We start from the raw sequence: 17,868 nt of genomic DNA on the forward strand, positions 1-17,868 counted from the left end.
GGTGAAAAGGTGCCCATCAAGGCGAGCCGCTGAAAGAACCCGCTACAGCTTTCCCTCACTGCTGCTCCGGTAATAATTAATTGTGCCAGTGAGGCTGTCAGCAGAGCAGCTGTAAAGCCTGAGAAAGGCCAGCACTTAAAGAGCTTGAAACAGCGGGGTGAGACTTCAGCATTAAAATCAAACCCCGACTTAGACTGGATGTCTCTGGCACCCAGGTAACTTGGTATTTATCAAAATACACAAAGCTTTAATAAAATGTACAGGAACATTTATTCATAGGTGTCAACAGGAAGACATTATTTTGTATATAATCCAAATATAAGATGCAATTCTGCAGAGATAGCAAAACCAACTCAGCTTCACCCTAGCTCAGGAAAAAGCAAAACTGAGGAAGACTCTGCATCCTGTTTCTCACACAACTTCTCAGTTGTCAGAGCAATGAACAGCGAGTGCTCTGTGCTAAACAAGTGATATGCACCCGACATCCCTCTCCCAAGTGGGTTAAGTATGCCAAAGCAAGAAGGTTGTAAAGGAAGGCCTGCTTAAAGAAGGATTATAGTTGCAAAGGAGAAGCTATTCCTGCAGTACTGGAATTGTGGGGACTGGGACCACCATAACCAGATGGGGAGGTTGAAAAAGGTGTAGGGCCTGGAGGTTTTGTGTAAGAGGCTGAGGCATCAAGGCTGTACAGGCAGGCAAGTCTTGTTTATAAATATGAAACAATACAAAATGTGAAGTGTTAGTTATTTCAAAATGATTTTAGGGAAGAAAAAAAAAGGGAGGAGGTGAAAGGCTTTACTTTCACATACAATAGAAGTAGGTGTGGTTTGTTTTTTAAAGCATCCAGGGACATCTTTGACAAGCCTAAAATTAAACTTTGTGTGTTTTGTGCCACTGAATATTCTGGAAGTCTGACAAACATGTTATGGATGATCTGAATAGAGCTGACACAAAACGACATGAAAGTAAAGACAAACATGCTATTTTTGAGCTATTGTTCAGAAACACAAGATATTTACTGCAATAGCACACTCTTCAGCTTCTACAAGAAGCATTCAGGAATCCTCTACTGCCATTTCAGTAGACTTTCTTGCATGTAAACATCCATCCTCACCCAGCAGGAAACTTAAGGAATAGATTTCTCCCTTTGCCAGTGTTATCTTCATTCTTCTGTTCTTCAGTATGGACAGAGCTGTCAGCCTCACCTCCTGAGCAGGCTGCTGCCATTCAGCTTTTTGAAACAGTCTGCAATTTACTGACAGTATCTTCTTTAAATTTCTTTTTTTCCTTAATATTTTCCTTCATAGTTTTCCTAAAAGAAACACATTGAAGACCAAGACACCTGAATATAATATATAACCCTTCAGTAGCCACACTCCAAAGCATGGCTAATGCTGTTCATGACCACTTCTACTACACCAAACTGCTACCTGCCAATGGCCCATGAGCTCCAGTCATTGCAGCTTAAGATCTGCTTCTTTTATTAAATCTCCGTGTGTTGAAATCAAAACCAGCCTTTTACCCAAAGGAGAGCAGACAGACTTCAAGCTATCACTTGACAAAACCTGAAGCCAGACTAGGCTGAAGTCTGGCTTTAAAGCCAGTGATTTAAGCTCAGCTTGTCAGCACTTGATACACAGCACCATAAGGCAAACTGATGGTGTTAATCCAGTTTCTAGGAGACAGATACTGACACTAAAACTTATGGAGTGGGTGGTGGATCAAAACAAATTATCCATTGTTTTGAAGGAAGCTTGATGGGCCCTTGCTGGATAAGCAGCATCTCTTACCTCCTCTTGAGGAAAAAAAAAACTACTTACGTTTTTCTTTTGCCTTTTTTTAAGAAGCACTGAGGGGTGGTACAAATGGATTCTCTTGTCAATGGTTTCTTAATGAACTTCTTCTTTTGTTTACTGAAAATGACATTCAGTGAAGAAGGATTAAATTAGTTTAAAGGACAAAAATTAATAGGCAAAGTAAAGAAAAGGGATAATAAAAACCTTTACTGGTTGTAAAGAGATTTATGGGTCTGAATGTCCATTCAGTTTTGTTTATTCCAAGATCAGTTCAGCCAGTTTTCTCTAACACATTCAAACAAATATCTCAAGTTGTGTATATATAAGGATTTCTAGTTTTAGAAACTATTAGAAGTTATGAAAAATCATGAAAGGAAGTATTAACTTAAAAACCCCCTATTCATCTATCTGCATACACCCCTACACCATTTTTTATAAAGGTAACTCAAGAGTAAAAGGACTTTCTTTCATGTACCAGCAGACCAATTAATGAGTTTGGGACTGGAAAGTCTAAAACAGATTTCAAGGAAGTCATAGACAAGCAACTAATTGCAGGAAAATTAAGTCAACAGTTCTTTCAGTTTCCATTTTTGTCTGGGTAAAAAACTGCCACCTTCACCCTGTCTAAAATTCCTGCTAAACTGCACCTCTATTGCAAACAACTACATCTGTTGTAACCCTGATATCCACAGCATCACTCACACAGGCTTTTAAAACAGGCAATTGGTAAACTACTCAAATGAGCCTACCTTTGCATTTTGGGGAAGTGCTTTATGTAGTCTGGCACAGGACAGCCAGCTCGCTGAATAACACTGGCTATACTGGAAAGGAGAGGGAAGAGATTAATGCTGGCAGTGGTTGCCTGGACAACAGGTAAACACCTGTGCAAAACAGCAATCTCTAACAACTGGCTGTTTGGGGTTTTTTTTAAGCAAGAAATAAAGATACAAAAGGTGAGCTTGAAGCAAGGTGAGGAAGAAACAAGAAAGACAGAAAAGGCTTAAATGAAAGCAATGACTCCATGTGGATAGTTTAAATGAATTGAAACTCTAGGTGAGCAAGTACAGTCTTCAGGGAGACTGAAAAAGGCAATAAGCTAAAACAGAATGGAGCCAAGTAATTCTGGACATAAGGAAGTTAAAGAACTGGATTAGAAAACACAAACCACAGCATGAGGTAGTCACATTTTCTACATGGCAAATGATTCAAGAGAACCAGAAGCAGGGCAAAGATAGTGAGGTGCGAATCAGATAGTGAGGTGCCTGCCCTTTAGTGAGGTGCAAGTCAGAATAAGATGAGGTGTGTGGCACTGAGGTGTGTGGCACGTGACACAGCCATACAGTTCCTTGGTACACTCTACAAAACACACCAAACGTTCCTGCTATATCATGTTTCCAATTTACCTCCGTAATAAAGGTTTATCATCTTCTGTAAAGAAAGTGACGGCCTTTCCTCTGTGCCCTGCTCTTCCAGTACGACCTGTCAGGCACAAAATTTGCAAAGGGCAGAGATTTCACATTAAATAATATTCAAATAGTATTATTCTATTCCTCTTCACAGCAGTATCCTCCTGATGGGTGCTCCTATACTACTGAATGAAAGCAAAGGTATATCTGAAGCATCTAAATATTTCAGGTCCATAGAAGACTGCCAAGAAGCACTGCTGTTTTACTGCAAGTTGATATAAAAGCAGATATAAACTGGCTCAAGTGATGTAGAAGTCAGTGCTGCAGTGACAGAGGAGGCTGGGTTTCAGGATTTTTGCTCGTGCACAACAACAAAACACATTTAAAATGCAGGAAATGAGAAAAAGGGCATGACTTGTGAACACTCACCTATCCTGTGGATGTATTCAACTGCACTTGTTGGCAAATCATAATTGATGACCATATTCACTCCTTTGAAATCAATCCCTCGAGCTAGTAAGGCAGAGCAGATGAGCACCCAGATCTTCCCAGCTCTGAAACTGTTCACTACATTATCTCGCTAGGAAAAGAAAAGAAAGGTACTTGGAAACAGCCTAAGCAGAAATTTGAGAAAGAAGGTGAACTTGTTTCCTGAAAGTTGTCATGATATTAACAAGTAAAATTAAACCTTTGAGCAAAAACCTGCAGTAGTTTACTGTCAAAGTTCCCTGAAGTTACATTCCAACACTTTTGCTTTTACCTTTCTTTCTGAAGTGTTTCTTGGAAAGAAATTATATCCTCATACCTGTTGCTGAGTTTTGTCTGCATGGATGACATCCACATTGATGCCTTCATAAATAAGTTCATGGAAAAGCTCTTTAGCCCTCTCAATAGACTGTACAAAAACAAGGACTGGAGGAGCAAAGCCCTGCAAAAGAATAAGCTTGTTAAGGTGCAAGTCCTTTTCCTATCATTACTGTTACAGAGACCAAGCTACTGAAGAGACTTAACCAGACCCAGTATTTTGTATCTCAGAGGATATTTTTTTGAGAGGTGCTTTTTACTTTTTGACCACACAAATCTTTGGGAGTCAGAACTAAGCAAATTCAGCTCCACTGCCTTTGATGCAACAGTTCCTGACTTAAGCATCAGACTGCATTTTAATCCACAGAAACAACAGGTTTTATTTCCCCTCCTCAACCAACATGAAGAACTCACTCACACTACCAAGTAAAACTAAAGCCACTGTTAATACAAACTGCTCCTAAGGAAGAACGAGGAACACTCAGTTTCCATTAGCAGGGTACTTATTCTCCCTCTTGTATGGCAGGTTTGAACAATGGTTTACCACGTCACAGAGATATCTTTGCCCTTGGAAATGATGAGCCTCTGTGAAAAAGCTCACAGCTCAGTTCAGCAGGGAGCAGAACATACTCAATCTCTCCAAAGTACCTTTTTAACAAGCTCCCGCATCGCCGTTAGTTTTCCTGTCTCAGATCCAACAAACAACAGCTCCTGTTCAACTGTCTCTGCTGCAGAGTTTCTGAAACCAGAAATCCAACAGAAGCATGTTACCATAGGAGTTTATAAACACTAAAACCCATAAAACATTACGGGGTGAATGAGAAATATGTGACAAGCTTATTTCACCAGTGCACGCTTTTAAGATTAATGTTTATTTGATGATAAAGTAACAAGCAAAGGAAGACAACACCTTCCCAACATGTGCGAGAGACCTGTATTCCTACACAACCTTTTATGGAGACAAACAACCTGCAGTACTAACAAGAGATATACAACCATGATGATGCAAAGAGAACAAATTATTTGCTCTGGAAAGGAAGAAACACGTGAGAGAGGCAGAGTACAACTGCACACCTACCTTGCTCCAACAGACACCAGAACAACACTGTCAAGGTTGAGTTTACACCACTCCTCTACATCATGTGCAAAGGTTGCACTGAACAAGGCTCTTCTAACCACGTGGGATGTGCATGCCAGGAAGATGGAGGCCAGCTGGTCACGGAACCCGGACTTCCCATCTTCAAACAGCTTGTCTGACTCATCCACCACCAGCCACTCCACACTAGGAACACAGAAGTGCAGAGAAGGCAAAAGTTCTAACAGAGCATCACAGGTGTAAGGACAATGTGTGCAACCACTTTTCAGTGGCAAAAGCAGCAAAGCCAGAGATAAAGATTCTTGGTACCTGGTCAGGTCTACTGCTGGAGGATCTTGTTTCAGCAAATAAATGAGTCTGTTTGGAGTAGTAACCAGTATATCTATAGAAAGACAAAAAAAGCACATGTTGGAAAAAGATATTAAATAAACCAGATTGTGAGACCCCTGAGAAACTCAAGTCCCAGTGCAATCATTTTTCACAGGGCTCACTTCCCATTTCTTCCACGGCAGCTACTTAATAGTGTTGAGCAATAGATCGCACATCTTGAGTGGTACTAACTGATGTCTTTAAAAACACAAAGGCCAGAGAGAAAGATCTGCAACATTTACACTTTTAGAAGCACTTCAGGAGTTAAAACACAATTACCAAATTTTTTAGAAGACTTGGGCCCAAACTTCTTTGCTGCTTCAGTTGCTTTGTGGATCATATGTATTCTGAAGCCCGTCCCCTCTGCCAACTTCACCAGCTCCCGATGCGTCTGAAAAGGCAGAAAGAGATTAAATCTTCAAACTGAGCTGATTACCCTTTCTAACCAGAAAAATAACTGCAGCAAATCCTGAAAATACAGCCTCAAACATCACTCTGACTTCAGTGTTAAAAGAAAAAGCTGTTTAGTTTTCTTATAATAATAATCACAGAATCTCAAAGGCTGGAAGGGATCTCGAAAGTGCATCTACTGCAACTGCCCTGCCAGAGCAGGAACACTTAAGAGTAGGTCACACAGGAAATCATCCAGGTGGGTCAGAATGTCTCCAGAGAAGGAGACTCCACAGCCCATCTGGGCAGCCTGTGCCAGTGCTCCCTCATCCTCACAGGGAAGAAATTTTTCCTTGTGTTTCTTTGGAACCTCTCATGTTCCAGCTTGTACTTGTTGCCCCTTGTCCTATCATTGGCCATCACTGAGCTCAGCCTGGCTCCATCCTCCTGACACCCACCCTTTATGGATTTGTAAACATTAATGAGGTCACCCCTCAGTCTCCTCTTCTCCAAGCTAAAATGCAGCTCTTTACCACATATTGTTCACTTGAAATTCACTCTAATGTTGTAGCTCCCATAAGCTTCTTGGAATCAAAATGGAGCTCTGCTCAAAGCTGAAATTTTAATTTCAGTTTAATAACAAAGCTTCAATATAAATTTATTTGTTGAAGGTCTGTGTTTAGGAGAAATACATAAATCTCTTGTAGCAATCTCAAGTATGAAAGTAGGTACTAAGGGCACTTCAGCACTGGTCAGTTTTAAAACATGATCAAAGAATCTTAAGCTTCTAATCTAATCATTTAGATTAGACTGAGATACCAGATATGCAGCTAGTTCACAGAAGAGACTTAAGAGAAACATTTTATTTATGTTTTGCTCTGATATCTAAGAGAATTAAAGGAAAAAAAATCCCACCAACCATTTACCAAGCTGCTACTTAACTGATTCAGAGGGAAAACTTTGAAGCATGTCAATATGACAAGCCCTCTCCCCTCCACACACACCTGGCTAGCAAGTTCTCGGGTAGGTGATATGATCAGAGCTCTGAATCCTTTGTTCCTAGGTTGCTTCAGATGTGTTAAGAGAGGAATACAAAATGCCAGTGTTTTTCCAGATCCCGTAGGAGCTGAAGCTAGAAGTTCCCGACCCTGAAAGAAAACCAAGACGGGTGTGATTATTTTATAAGGAATAAAAAACCAAAACAAACAAAAAACCCCAAACCCCACAAAATAAACCAAAATGAGATTCACAAAAATGCTACAAACTAACCCAAAATAATAGTGCCACAGCTAAGTTTTGACCTCTGATGCAGCTGAGACATCCTAGAATCACAGAATGGTTTCAGCTAGAAAAGCCCTTTAAGCTCATGGAATGCAGCCTCTGTCCCAGCCCTGTCACCCACCAGCCCATTTTCCTCAGTGCAACATCCACCTGGCTCTGAAACCCCTCCAGGGATGGTGACTCCAGCACCTCCCTGGGCAGCTGTTCCAATGCCTGACAGCCCTGTCAGCAAAGAAATTCCTCCTCAGATCCAGCCTGAACCTCCCCTGGTGCAACTTGAGGCCGTTCCATCTTGTTCTATTGCTTGTTACCAGAGAGAACAGATCGACCCCCATCTTACTACAGCTTCCTTTCAGGTAGTTGTAGAGAAGGAGAAGGTCTCCCCTGAGCCCTCTTTTTTACAGGCTAAACAACCCCAGATCCCTCAGCCCTTCCTCATATGAGACGTGCTCCAAATCCCTTCTTAGCTTGGTAGCCCAGCCTCTGGATCCTCTCCAGCACCTCCATGTTCTTCTTGTAGAGAGAGGCCCAAAACTGGACACAGTATTTGAGATGTGGCCTCACCAAAGCTGAGTATGGCACAATGATCAGCTCCCTGCTCCTGCTGACAACACTGTTCTGATACAAACCAGGATGCCCTTGGCCTTCTTGGCCACCTAGGCACACTGCTGGCTCATGTTCAGCTGGGTGTCAATCCACACTCCCCTTAGAAACTAGTTTAAAGCCAAGTGAATGAGCCTTGCTATCTCCTGCCCCAGAATCCTTTTTCCCCTCTGAGATAGGTGCTAGCCACTGCCATCACCCCAAAGAAAGGCCTCTCCACATTTTGACATGCTCCCTGAAATCAAATGCAACAGCAGAAGCCTTACATGAAGCATGACAGGAATAGCCTGCATCTGGATCGGTGTTGGGACCTGGAAGCCACCAGCTCGAATGTTCTCAATGATTTTAGGGTGGACTTTGTACTCCTTTTGAAGCTGATCAAACGTGGCAACTGGGTCAGGAAGATCTGTTCCTTGAACACTGATCTTGTGTTGATTCCTGAAGCGGTTCACCTAAAAGGCAAAAGACTCTTTCTTTCTCTGACAGCACAAACCCAAACATATGGATTCATCTTCTGGCTAATCTTCTCCATACTCAGTCAACCCTCCTCCTGAGAGGAACTACCATAAATGAACCTCAGCTTGTGGAGAGACACCCACTGAAACCAAATTATCTGTTGCTGTGTTGGAATTCCATGGTCCCACCTTTTCTCTCCGCAAACGTTCAAGTTTTTCTGCAGTAGGCTTTTTGTCTTTTGCATCTTCCAATTTTGCTTCCAGAGAGGACATCCACTTTATTCCATTACTTTCTGACAACTCTGGTATTGCAGCTGCTCCTGCAAGTTTCCAAAAATGGAAATTTCCATCAGTAAAATGCAGACAAATTAGTTGGTAAAAAAGAACAACCTCAGAGTCTTTTGGCTCTCATTAACTAAAATTAATGAAGACTCCAGAAGGATGGCAATCACATCTCCAAGCCTTAACACTAAATCTTGGCCCAGATATTTTATCATCAGTTCTGACACAGGCCAGCCAAAGAACGCAGAAATCTCCCCTTTTTCCCCCCCACTGTAAACTGACCTACAGTGACTGCACATTTAAAGGACTGTAATGTGTAAGAAGTAGAAAATCAACAGAGTACTCTGCCAAGGACACAGGGACATTGAATCATAGAATGGTGGGGACTAGAAGGGATCTTTAGAGATCATCCAGTCCAACCCCCCTGCTAAAGCAGTTCTACCTAGATCAGGTCACACAGGAATGTGTCCAGGTGGGTTCTGAAGACCTCCCAAGAAGGAGCCTCCACACCCTCCCTGGGCAGCCTGGGCCAGGGTTCCCTCACTGAAACAGTTTTTCCTTAGGTTTAAATGGAACTTTTTGTGTTCCAGCTTCATTTCATCACCCCTTGTATGCACAGAAATACCTCGTGCTTTTTTCTTTGGTTTTTTCCCTTCACTGCTTTCTGCAGTTCTTTTCCTCTTTCCTGCCATCTCTGCGACGTTCTTCCCTGTGCAATCATCCTCCCGCTGCTGCTGCTCTCCACCATTCGCCTCCTCTCCAGCCTCTGCGAGCCTCCACCCCTCCTCGGCAGAGTCCAGGGAGGTTTCTTCCCTGCGCCCGAAGAAATCAAGGCTCTCCAGTGAGACGCCGCCGCCGCTTCCCTTTATCACCTGGGGGCGACAGGAGGGAATGCGGTGAGACGGCCCGGCCGGATCCACCGCCCCCCCGTCAGGGCCGCGGCTAGGCCCGGGGACCCGCCGCACGGACAGAGCGGCACCCGGGGCCCTGCGTCGCGGAGGGAACGGGCTCCAGGCCTGTCCCAAGCTCCCCGTGATGACGCCGCACCCCGAATCGCCGCGCGTCTTGCCCGAACCGCCGGACATCGAAGCGGGCACCGGCGCCCAGCCGCCGAAACAGCTCCTGCGCCTCCATGCTGCCGCACAGCCGCGGGAAGTAGAGACCAGTTCCGGGGCCGCGGGAGGGAGCCAATGGCGTGCCTCACCCCGCCAGCCCAGCAACCTCCCCGCGGGGTGTCATGGCGCCGCGTTGCCATCGCAACCGCACAGGCTGCAGCGGGCCGCGCCCCGCGCTAGGCCGCGCCTGGCCCGGCGCACCGGGACGAGCCGCCGTGAGGCCTGCGCGGGCGTCCCCACACCCCGAGCGGGGAAAGCGGTGAGCTCCATCCGCACCGCACCGCCGGCCCCAGCCCCGGGCCAGCTGCGTGGCTGTGGGTCCCTGGCGCCCCGCATTGCGGCTCTGCTGCAGCACGAGGGGCTGGAAGGAGCCGGCCGGGAGGGACCCACGGGATGGGGTTTGCTGACGCCTTGCTGTTCTTTATTTTAAAACATGTTAATGGTCTCCATGAAGTCTGAGTGGATCAGAAATACCGAATCCAGGTATGAGCCATAAACCTGTTGTACATCTTTATAGGCCAATGGCAGCGCTTTGTCCTTTTGTGTGCTCCTGATGGCGAGTTAATTGTGCTGCCTGCTTCAGCAATGTTGAAGGAACGGCTCAGCTGAATAAGAGGACAAAAGCTTTTGTGGGAAGTTTTTGTTCGGACATGTCTGAGCTTTGGTGATTTACAGTATCATTAGCTGGTCTCAAAGGACTGACCTCTCTTCTATCCATCACAGCAAGTAGACCACTCGGCCTCTTACAGATGTAAACTTAGGTCCTACATATTTCTGAGCAGGCAAAACAGCAGTTGATTATCACTTTTCAGTGCCTGGATCAGCCCTTGTTTCATGTTCTCTTTGTGGATTGACAGGGAAGCCCCATTGCAATGTGCAACAAGTGGCTCTGCCTTTCCCTGTGAAAGCAGAGGGATAGTCTCTCTCGGTTTGACTCAAACCTATTTTGTTAAGCAATACTTAAAGCTCAGTCCTGAAGACTGACATCTTTCAGCGTGCATTTTGTGAAGCTGGTTAGCAGCACCAGTGACACCTAAATTAAAGTCAGGAATGTGCCCAGTTAATTTGTTCAGTCCTTGATTTGCACTGATACAACCCAGCCTCACAACCGTAATTCAAGAAAGAAATGCTAGAGGCAATGGCAGGAGCAACCCAGCAACTGACTCAGCTGCCCAGGGCAATCAAGAAACTTTGCATAGATTAAGATCAGAATTTATTTAATTCATGTATTTATTCATTATGATAAACTGAGAGACTCGGTTGTACAGGTAAATCTCCTAGTACTCCATATCAGATCAAACAATACAGATCTTTTTCCTGCTGTTCCTGGAGTAAAACAAACATAAATGCAATTAAGCAACAACAGCGTTACAAAAACTTATTTATGCAATAAAATTCTCAAGGGCTGAACATTTACACTGCCGAGATCTGAGAGCCCTGAGGGATGCAGGCAATGGCTGCTCCTCCTGTAACGTTCGCTGCTTTAATTACAAACTTTGAGATGAAAAATTACATCAACACCATCCTCCCTGCAGCCCCTAGCTGCCTGATTTATAGTATTTTTCCTTTGCCAACCTTTTAACTTCCCGGTAGATGGGTGGAAGCAGCCACACGGAGAGCTGGGTGAGTGCTGACGCTGCCCTCGATGGTGTCCCTGGTGGAGTAGTTACAGTGAATCAAACCAATGCTGGAGAGAGACTCGGTGCTGTGTCTTTCAGGCCATTCCTGGGCTGAGGCTCTTGCCTTTCTGCTGGGAGAAGTGACTAATGGTTGCTGCGAGAGAAGGGGGAAGAATGTGGAGGCATTTGTGTAACAAAGAACTATAAATCATCTCCAATATCCATCACTCACCAAGCGATGCTGTCAGCAGCTTCAAGAGTGAGGAAATGGGAAATGGTCTCCTCATCGGTTGACTGGGAAGTCTCTTTGTGTAAGGAATCAGGAGCTCTGCTCCTGAGACAGCAATGCCAGGCGGGCACAAAGCCCTGGCAGTGTGCTCCAGTCCTTCAGCACGTGCAGCCCTGGGGCTGAGCCAGCACCTTACACCAAAGTCAATCTGCCCTGGAGCCGTGGCAGGGGGCAGTGCTGGGACTCGGGCCGCAAGGGGTCATGTCATGTGTCGGGGGTGAAAGGGCGAAGTGGGTGAAATAAAGAAATGGAGCAGCTCAAGTTAATGCAAAGCAAAACGTCTTGTCACGGCATCAGGTTTAGCTTCGCTTCCCCAGAGCTGCGCTGTCAATTACTCTTTGCTAATTGCCAAGTCAGCGCTGACACCAGATGAGCAGCGAGGCCTTTGCAGGGTGCAGGAACACCGACCGTTAAGCTTAGCCCAGCCATGGACACTGTGATTAGTGCCCCAATGGCCTGATGGAACCTGGGCATTCCTGTTTCGTTAGCAATGTGTGCTGGGCTGGATCTTGAGTCCACAACACTCAGTCAAAATTGCACCTGACTTCAAAACTGATCCTGTATTGGATCACGAACAAGGTGACTAAAGCCTCCCAGAGAAGGAACCCTCTCAGGTGCATGCTGTAGAAACCCCACAAGGCAAAAGATTACTTTCTTTTTTCTCTGTAATTGATCCAAACCAGTAAAGAGAAAACACAGTGCCTCCTGCCAGGGAGTTCTCACTCCATCTGTACTGCAGCAAACGAGAGACAGTTGCTTGCGCCAGCTAAGGTGGATATCAACACCCTCCAGCCACAGCCACACTTGTCTGGGATGAGCACAGTATATATTGGAGCAGCTCACAGTCTTTATATTAACCCCCTGCACCTGCTTGTACAAGCCAGGGAACACGGCACTTCCAATACAGGACTGGCATAAAATTCTAGCAGAGGAGAATAAGCTCTAGCCTCTTGTGCCTGGAGTTGCTGGCAGGATGCCTGCAGCCTGGACTGGGATGTGGGGGAGAGCCCAGGCTTTATGATTTTCCCCTTTCATTTGTTATTCTTGCAGACAACCCCTGGGACCACGGCAGGTACAGGCAGGCAGTTACTACCGAGGTACACTTCCCACCCCAAAACAGCCCCCACATGCCACAGGGGTGCTCAGGGGACCTCTGGGACCATGCAGAAGCAGCCAGGGTACAAGTGTATTTCATCCCACACGGTCAGGTCAGAGGCACATACCTGTGGCTGAGGGCTCCCTTCAGTCCCTGACACCCCAGGCCAGTGTCTTTAGTGGGGGGTGTGCATTTGTTTAGCAGGTGTAAGACAGGAATTGCAGGACAGCGTTTGTCAGTGGAACTTCTGCATATCTGCTCCCCATGTCCCACTATCCTACTGCATTATCATCACTAATATGCACATAACAGTCAATTAGCCTGGCTGAGTGCACTCGTGACCTCTGATTCCTGCTGTGTCCCCCAATCCATTAACAGACCCTCATCCTTTAGCTCTCAGTATGAATTGATGTAGCATCCATTCTCTTTCGGCAAAGAAACATGCTTCCTCATTCATCTGTCCATTTCCACTTTCTGTTCCTTTGTCCTCCCCTTCTGTTCCCTGTGTTGCTAACCTGGTCACAACTTCTTGACCCCACAGCCTTGTCCCTCCCAAGGGTGTCATAATCCCGACCACTACCAAAAAACTTTTACTTTTTTTTCCCTTTACCCACATCTTATTTAGCAGAAATGGTTTCCAGCAGTGTGGGAGCTTTGATCACCTATTCAAGAAACCCTTGCACTGTTGTTGTTTTTTTCTTAAAGGCTCTCTTTCTAAGGCAAATGAATTCTTCATACAAGGGGAAATGGTGTGCTAGTTGGTCTCTGTTCATCTGAGGAAGACAAATGATCTCTTTTATTACTTGAAAAGTATAGCAGTTGAGTGTGTGGATTTGTGATTTATCTGAAATTAAGAATCCATTTGAGCAGCATATTAATTACAGAGAGGGGAAATAATTGTGCTCAATATAAAAGTTAAAACCAAAGTTCCTTGAATTAGAAGGTAATGTAAAAAGTGTGAGGTCCAGGTTTTGTGTGGCTCTGTCTTTACACATATACTGGGATGGGTCAACTCTTTAGTGTGTGTTTTAAGTTTTATCCCTGGGTCAGAGAAACAAAGCTCAGGGGGTCAGACAGATCTTCCTCTTGATGCTGGTGGCCCCATTGCTGGTTCTGCTGAGCACTTTGTGGCTGCACTCACTGCTCCTTTGCCCCAACACTGCCCCAGGGCCCATCAGCCTTCCACCCTCCGCAGTGGGAGTGAATTATCCTTCAGGATTCATTAAAATTAAGCTGGGCTCCCTATGCTTGCTGAGCCCTGGAGCCCCCCATGGGGCTGTGCCTCTGGGAACATCAACTCCCAGCTTTTATTTAGCCATTTACCCTGTCTGCACTAAGGACTAGCTAACTCCAGCCTCTGTAACAGACAGTCTATGGCTCAGTCTATTCATGCCAGATGTTGAATCTTCCAAAGAGTGTCCATCCATTGTCTCCAGAGGACCCAGGGCACCTCATCCATGCGGGAGGTCTCAAAGCACTCACAGTGCGAAGGCAAGTGAGCAACTTAGCATCTGCCTGCAAAGTGCCTTTGCAGAGCAAAAAGTGTGGAGCAGCTCATGAGATTTCCTGGCCAGACTCTGCTGTGGTAGGGGTGTGAGGCTGCAGGGACGGACGTGCTGTGGCTTGCAGCTGCACGGTGGGATATCAAGGCTCCTTGAGATCTTTGCAGACTGGTGAGTTCCCAGATTTGCAGGTCCCTTGGCTGCTGGGGACAGGATAGTGCGGGGCAGTGCAGTGGCATGTGTGGAAGTTGCAGCACCTGGAGCTGCAGGAGCAATCAGAGCTGCACTGGAGAGGGCAGAGTGAGGTTTTCTCTGGCTGCTGAACGCATTTGAAGGTTTTTGGCAGCAGTGCCTTGGCTGAGGGCAGTAAACTGTTACAGAGCTATTGTCTGCTGCTGCTGGTCTTTATGACTCACATCTCTCCCCTCCATCAAACCTTTTTCACAGACTTGTGGAGCCCTCCTGCAAACACACCACGGAAACCCCATGTCAGCAGGAGATGGGTTTCAATGCACGCTGCCTGAAGCCACCACCCGCCTGGCACAGGGCCTCCTCCAGCTCCCTTTACCTGCTCCCGGGGCCAGACCGCGGGGAGCTGGCAGCGTCTGCAAACAGCCCAGCCTCCCAACACAAGCACTTTCTGCATTCCTCTCTGTGTACTCCTCAAACTCCGACACCAGCCCAACCAAATCCACTCAAAGGCTTCAAAGGGCAGAGCGTGTTTGCTGTCCACAGGGGTCTGACAATGCTTTCCCTTTTGAGCCGTGCCGCAGGAAGGCAGCTCTGAGACTTCAGTGTGCGGGGTGCAGGCTGTGGCCCTGGGGAACACCAGCCCCAGCAGAACTGAGGCTCTGCACAGCCCCACACCACTGCTGCTGCTTTTCCTGCCGAAATTTCCAGCAGATCTGGCCACCTGGCTGGACTGGCAGAACGGGTCTGGAGCGGTGGGGTGGGAGCTGGCTGCTGTTGTGCAACTCCGTGTTAACACTTCCGCGCCAAAGGGCATTTCCAAAGCTGCTGAAATAGCTCGTCTCTGTTTTGATGTCCCTGGAGAGGCCGTTGCCTTCATTGGGATGGTCTGGGACTTCCTTAGCAATGTGTACACTCGGTGCTGGGTGCTGGACTGGCTGCAGCAGGGCCAGAGCAGGGGGTAACAGCTGAGCCCCAGCACTGCTCTGGCTCCAGCAGCAAGGTCTGCACCACACAGACCTACTGTCTCAGACCCAGGGTCAGGTAGCCCAGCACCAGAATGCCCCAGCCCTGGATGCTTGGCTCTGATGGGGTCTCCTGGCTCCTTTGAACCTCACAATTACGAAGATGATAAGTGCCCAGGAGCTCTGCTCCCTGAGGACAGCCACAGCCCCACACCAAGAGCTCATGCTTGCACTCTGATAAAGCCCTATCATGGCTCAGGTGGCAAGGGCGGCACTAACCTGGTTTTGACCCAGTGACTTCACCAGTGGCTGGTGCTGCAGCACAAACAGGAGGCAGCTGGGCATGGGATTTACCCATCCAGGCAGCACCATCAGGCTTCACTCACCTCTGGAGCTAAAGGAGAGCTATGCTCCTGCCCAGCCCTTCTACATCCCACCTCTGCACCTCTCCAGGCTTCCACGTGCCCTTCCCTGCCCCACAGCCTGCATGTCCCAGTCAGGGAGGGAACATCAAAGCACAGTGAGTGATTTGAGTGATCCCTCCCTGAAAAGAGCAGGTCCTTGCATCGTGGAGATCCACAATGGCCCTGACCCTGGATGTTACCCCTGGCCTTGGTAATGCTGGAATTGGGTGGGTTTTCCCTTTGCACCCACACTTCAAAGTGTTCCTGTGCTCTGCCATGGAGGAGGCTGCAGTTTGTTATGACCATGAGGAGTGACTGATAAAGCCTCATGGCAGCCTGCAGATGCTCATGTGCAAAGAATTCCCCTGTGAACAGCTTTGAACTGTAAAATAATCACTCAGCCCTGTAAAAGTGGATTGGTTATAAATGAACTTTGTCATGTTTCTGCTAGTTTCTTTGCTCTCTAACAACTGCATCACAGACAAACACAACATGCCCAACAACAAGCCAAGGGAAAAAAAAAAAGAATGCCTTCCAGGAGCCTCATTTGACCCGACCTTGTATTTTCCCAGAACTTAATGTAGGAGCAAACACCCTACCCAGTGCTTCTCCAGCACAAGGTGAAGTCTGGGCAGGGACAGCCCCAGCCCCGGGCCAGCTGCTGTAGAGAAGCAGCTTTGGATGGTATCTCTCTGTGCAATAAGGTTTCCTCAGCCAGAGGTTAAATCCAAATCAGGAGAACCTTTCTCCCTACAAAGGCTGTTGGTATGTGCAGCACCCACAGCATCCTCCAGCACCTCATCATGCTTTCTACCTTCCCATCTCCTGCTGCCCAGGAGTGGGTGACAGCACATTGCAAGCTGCTGGCAACTTCATAAATTCACACCTCTTGTGTAAATACCATCTGTTCTCAATCACTTGTTCTATTCACATTATTGACTTTCTCCTGCCTGGTTTATCACACACTCTTTGCTCCATGGTAGTTACCTTCTCCATCTGTGCCTGTTTGGATGTGCCCTTTGCTTCTTTTCACAGGTTTTCATTTGGCTCAGTCCCCCCCTTCCTTCACCAAGTCCCTCCCTGGTGGGGTTGTATCTCAGAGCCTCCCTTCACCAAGTTTTTCACTTACCTTCTCTGCAGGGCTTTCTGGAGAGCAGCACTGGTACTGGCTCACCAAACAGTGTTTTACACATAGTCTTCACACCCCAAGCCCCATCTCTCTATCTTAAAGCTGATGTAAGAAACCAAGCCCCAGAAGGTGCCACTGTCCTTGGAGCACCAGCTCAGTTACAGCAGGTTTTTCAGGGCCTCCTGCTTCCCCCTGTATTGTCCATTCCTCTGCACAACCAACTGACACTGAATGTGAGTCAGCTGGGGGAAGCTCGGTCCATTTAACTTCACACACAGGGCAAAGCCCAGTTGACATAAGTAGGAGAATCCAAGTCTTTCCCCCCCTGACTGTTGGGAATGTAATAGCTTGGAGCAGCATGTGAAAAGGGCTCAGGCAGGTTGGCACTCAGGTGTGTTGGAAAGGACTTGCTGAGCAGGAAGGTGCAAAGCAGATCTCAGAACAAAACCTGCATCCTTCTTCTCCAACTTTTGCTAAAAGAAAACATCACTTCCACATCTGCCCAAAAGAATCCTCATGCCTCTGGTTCACTTCCAGTTTTTGTCTGGGGTAGCTAAAATTCACAGAAACAAGGAAACTCCAGGTGGAGACTTTTATCAGGGTGTCCTGCTCTGGCTATAAAGGTGAGCATTGGATTGGTGCTCTAAAAGCCTTTCCCACAGCAACCCACACTTCACTCATTAAAAACCCCAAAAGGGTGCCAAACCAAAAGCAGGCAGTTTTGAAAGTGATTAAAACCACAGCCCTGCACTGCATCTTCAGAAGAGCCACCTTTTCCTCTTGCTGTGCTCCAAGGCACTCAGCTATGTCAGCTCTTTGCAATCAGAGATGTTCAAACGCTTTACAGCGACCACAATGCACTCTCCCACTCCCCCTCCTGCTTTCCTGACCCACAGGCTCAGTACCCAAAACAGATGGGGTTTGGCTTTGTCTGGCACTCAGCTCCTAGTTAGTTTGCTTAACACTCAGCTGCTAAAGTAAGCAGAGGATGAGGAATAAACTGTGCTGGGCTACTGGTAACATCATTAGTGCATCATTAGGGGAGTGAGGACGTGGGTCTCATAGCCTCATGCTATTT

The 17,868-nt window shown here is 46.8% G+C and overlaps 2 protein-coding genes and 1 long non-coding RNA gene across 3 annotated transcripts in view; 1 reads left to right on the plus strand and 2 right to left on the minus strand.

Moving 5' to 3' along the window:
• Positions 1–1,106, minus strand: part of SYNRG (synergin gamma) — a 42,572-nt gene extending 41,466 nt beyond the window's left edge. The window contains exon 1 of the mRNA XM_062012148.1: positions 1,020–1,106. Within this exon, the coding sequence (XP_061868132.1) occupies positions 1,020–1,055 (36 nt within the window). The 5' untranslated portion in view covers positions 1,056–1,106. The remainder of the gene's footprint in view (positions 1–1,019) is intronic.
• Positions 247–9,725, minus strand: DDX52 (DExD-box helicase 52). Its single transcript, XM_062012150.1, has 15 exons — positions 9,530–9,725; positions 9,108–9,354; positions 8,390–8,520; positions 8,012–8,197; positions 6,866–7,009; positions 5,751–5,862; positions 5,412–5,484; positions 5,085–5,288; positions 4,655–4,745; positions 4,008–4,130; positions 3,632–3,782; positions 3,200–3,275; positions 2,546–2,617; positions 1,821–1,913; positions 247–1,312 (listed from the first exon to the last, which is right to left on the minus strand). The coding sequence occupies exons 1-15, from the start codon at positions 9,614–9,616 to the stop codon at positions 1,228–1,230; spliced, it is 1,875 nt and encodes a 624-aa protein (XP_061868134.1). The 5' UTR covers positions 9,617–9,725; the 3' UTR covers positions 247–1,227.
• On the plus strand, positions 9,724–11,752 carry LOC133627345 (uncharacterized). The gene is made up of 3 exons (XR_009820100.1): positions 9,724–10,080; positions 11,191–11,220; positions 11,316–11,752. It is a non-coding gene; the product is annotated as an uncharacterized LOC133627345 (long non-coding RNA).
• The last annotated feature ends 6,116 nt before the right edge of the window (positions 11,753–17,868 follow it).

The sequence above is a fragment of the Colius striatus genome, chromosome 20 (assembly GCF_028858725.1).
Source record: "Colius striatus isolate bColStr4 chromosome 20, bColStr4.1.hap1, whole genome shotgun sequence".
NCBI lineage: Eukaryota > Metazoa > Chordata > Aves > Coliiformes > Coliidae > Colius > Colius striatus.

Excerpts from the sequence above, each read along its gene's own strand:
- DDX52 (XM_062012150.1), bottom strand. The coding sequence starts at position 9,616 with ATGGAGGCGCAGGAGCTGTTTCGGCGGCTGGGCGCCGGTGCCCGCTTC. Across the intron at positions 2,618-3,199 it reads GATAAACCTTTATTACGGAG|TATAGCCAGTGTTATTCAGC; the intron begins GTAAATTGGAAA and ends TCTCCTTTCCAG. Across the intron at positions 1,313-1,820 it reads AAAAAAGGCAAAAGAAAAAC|GAAAACTATGAAGGAAAATA; the intron begins GTAAGTAGTTTT and ends TGTTTCTTTTAG.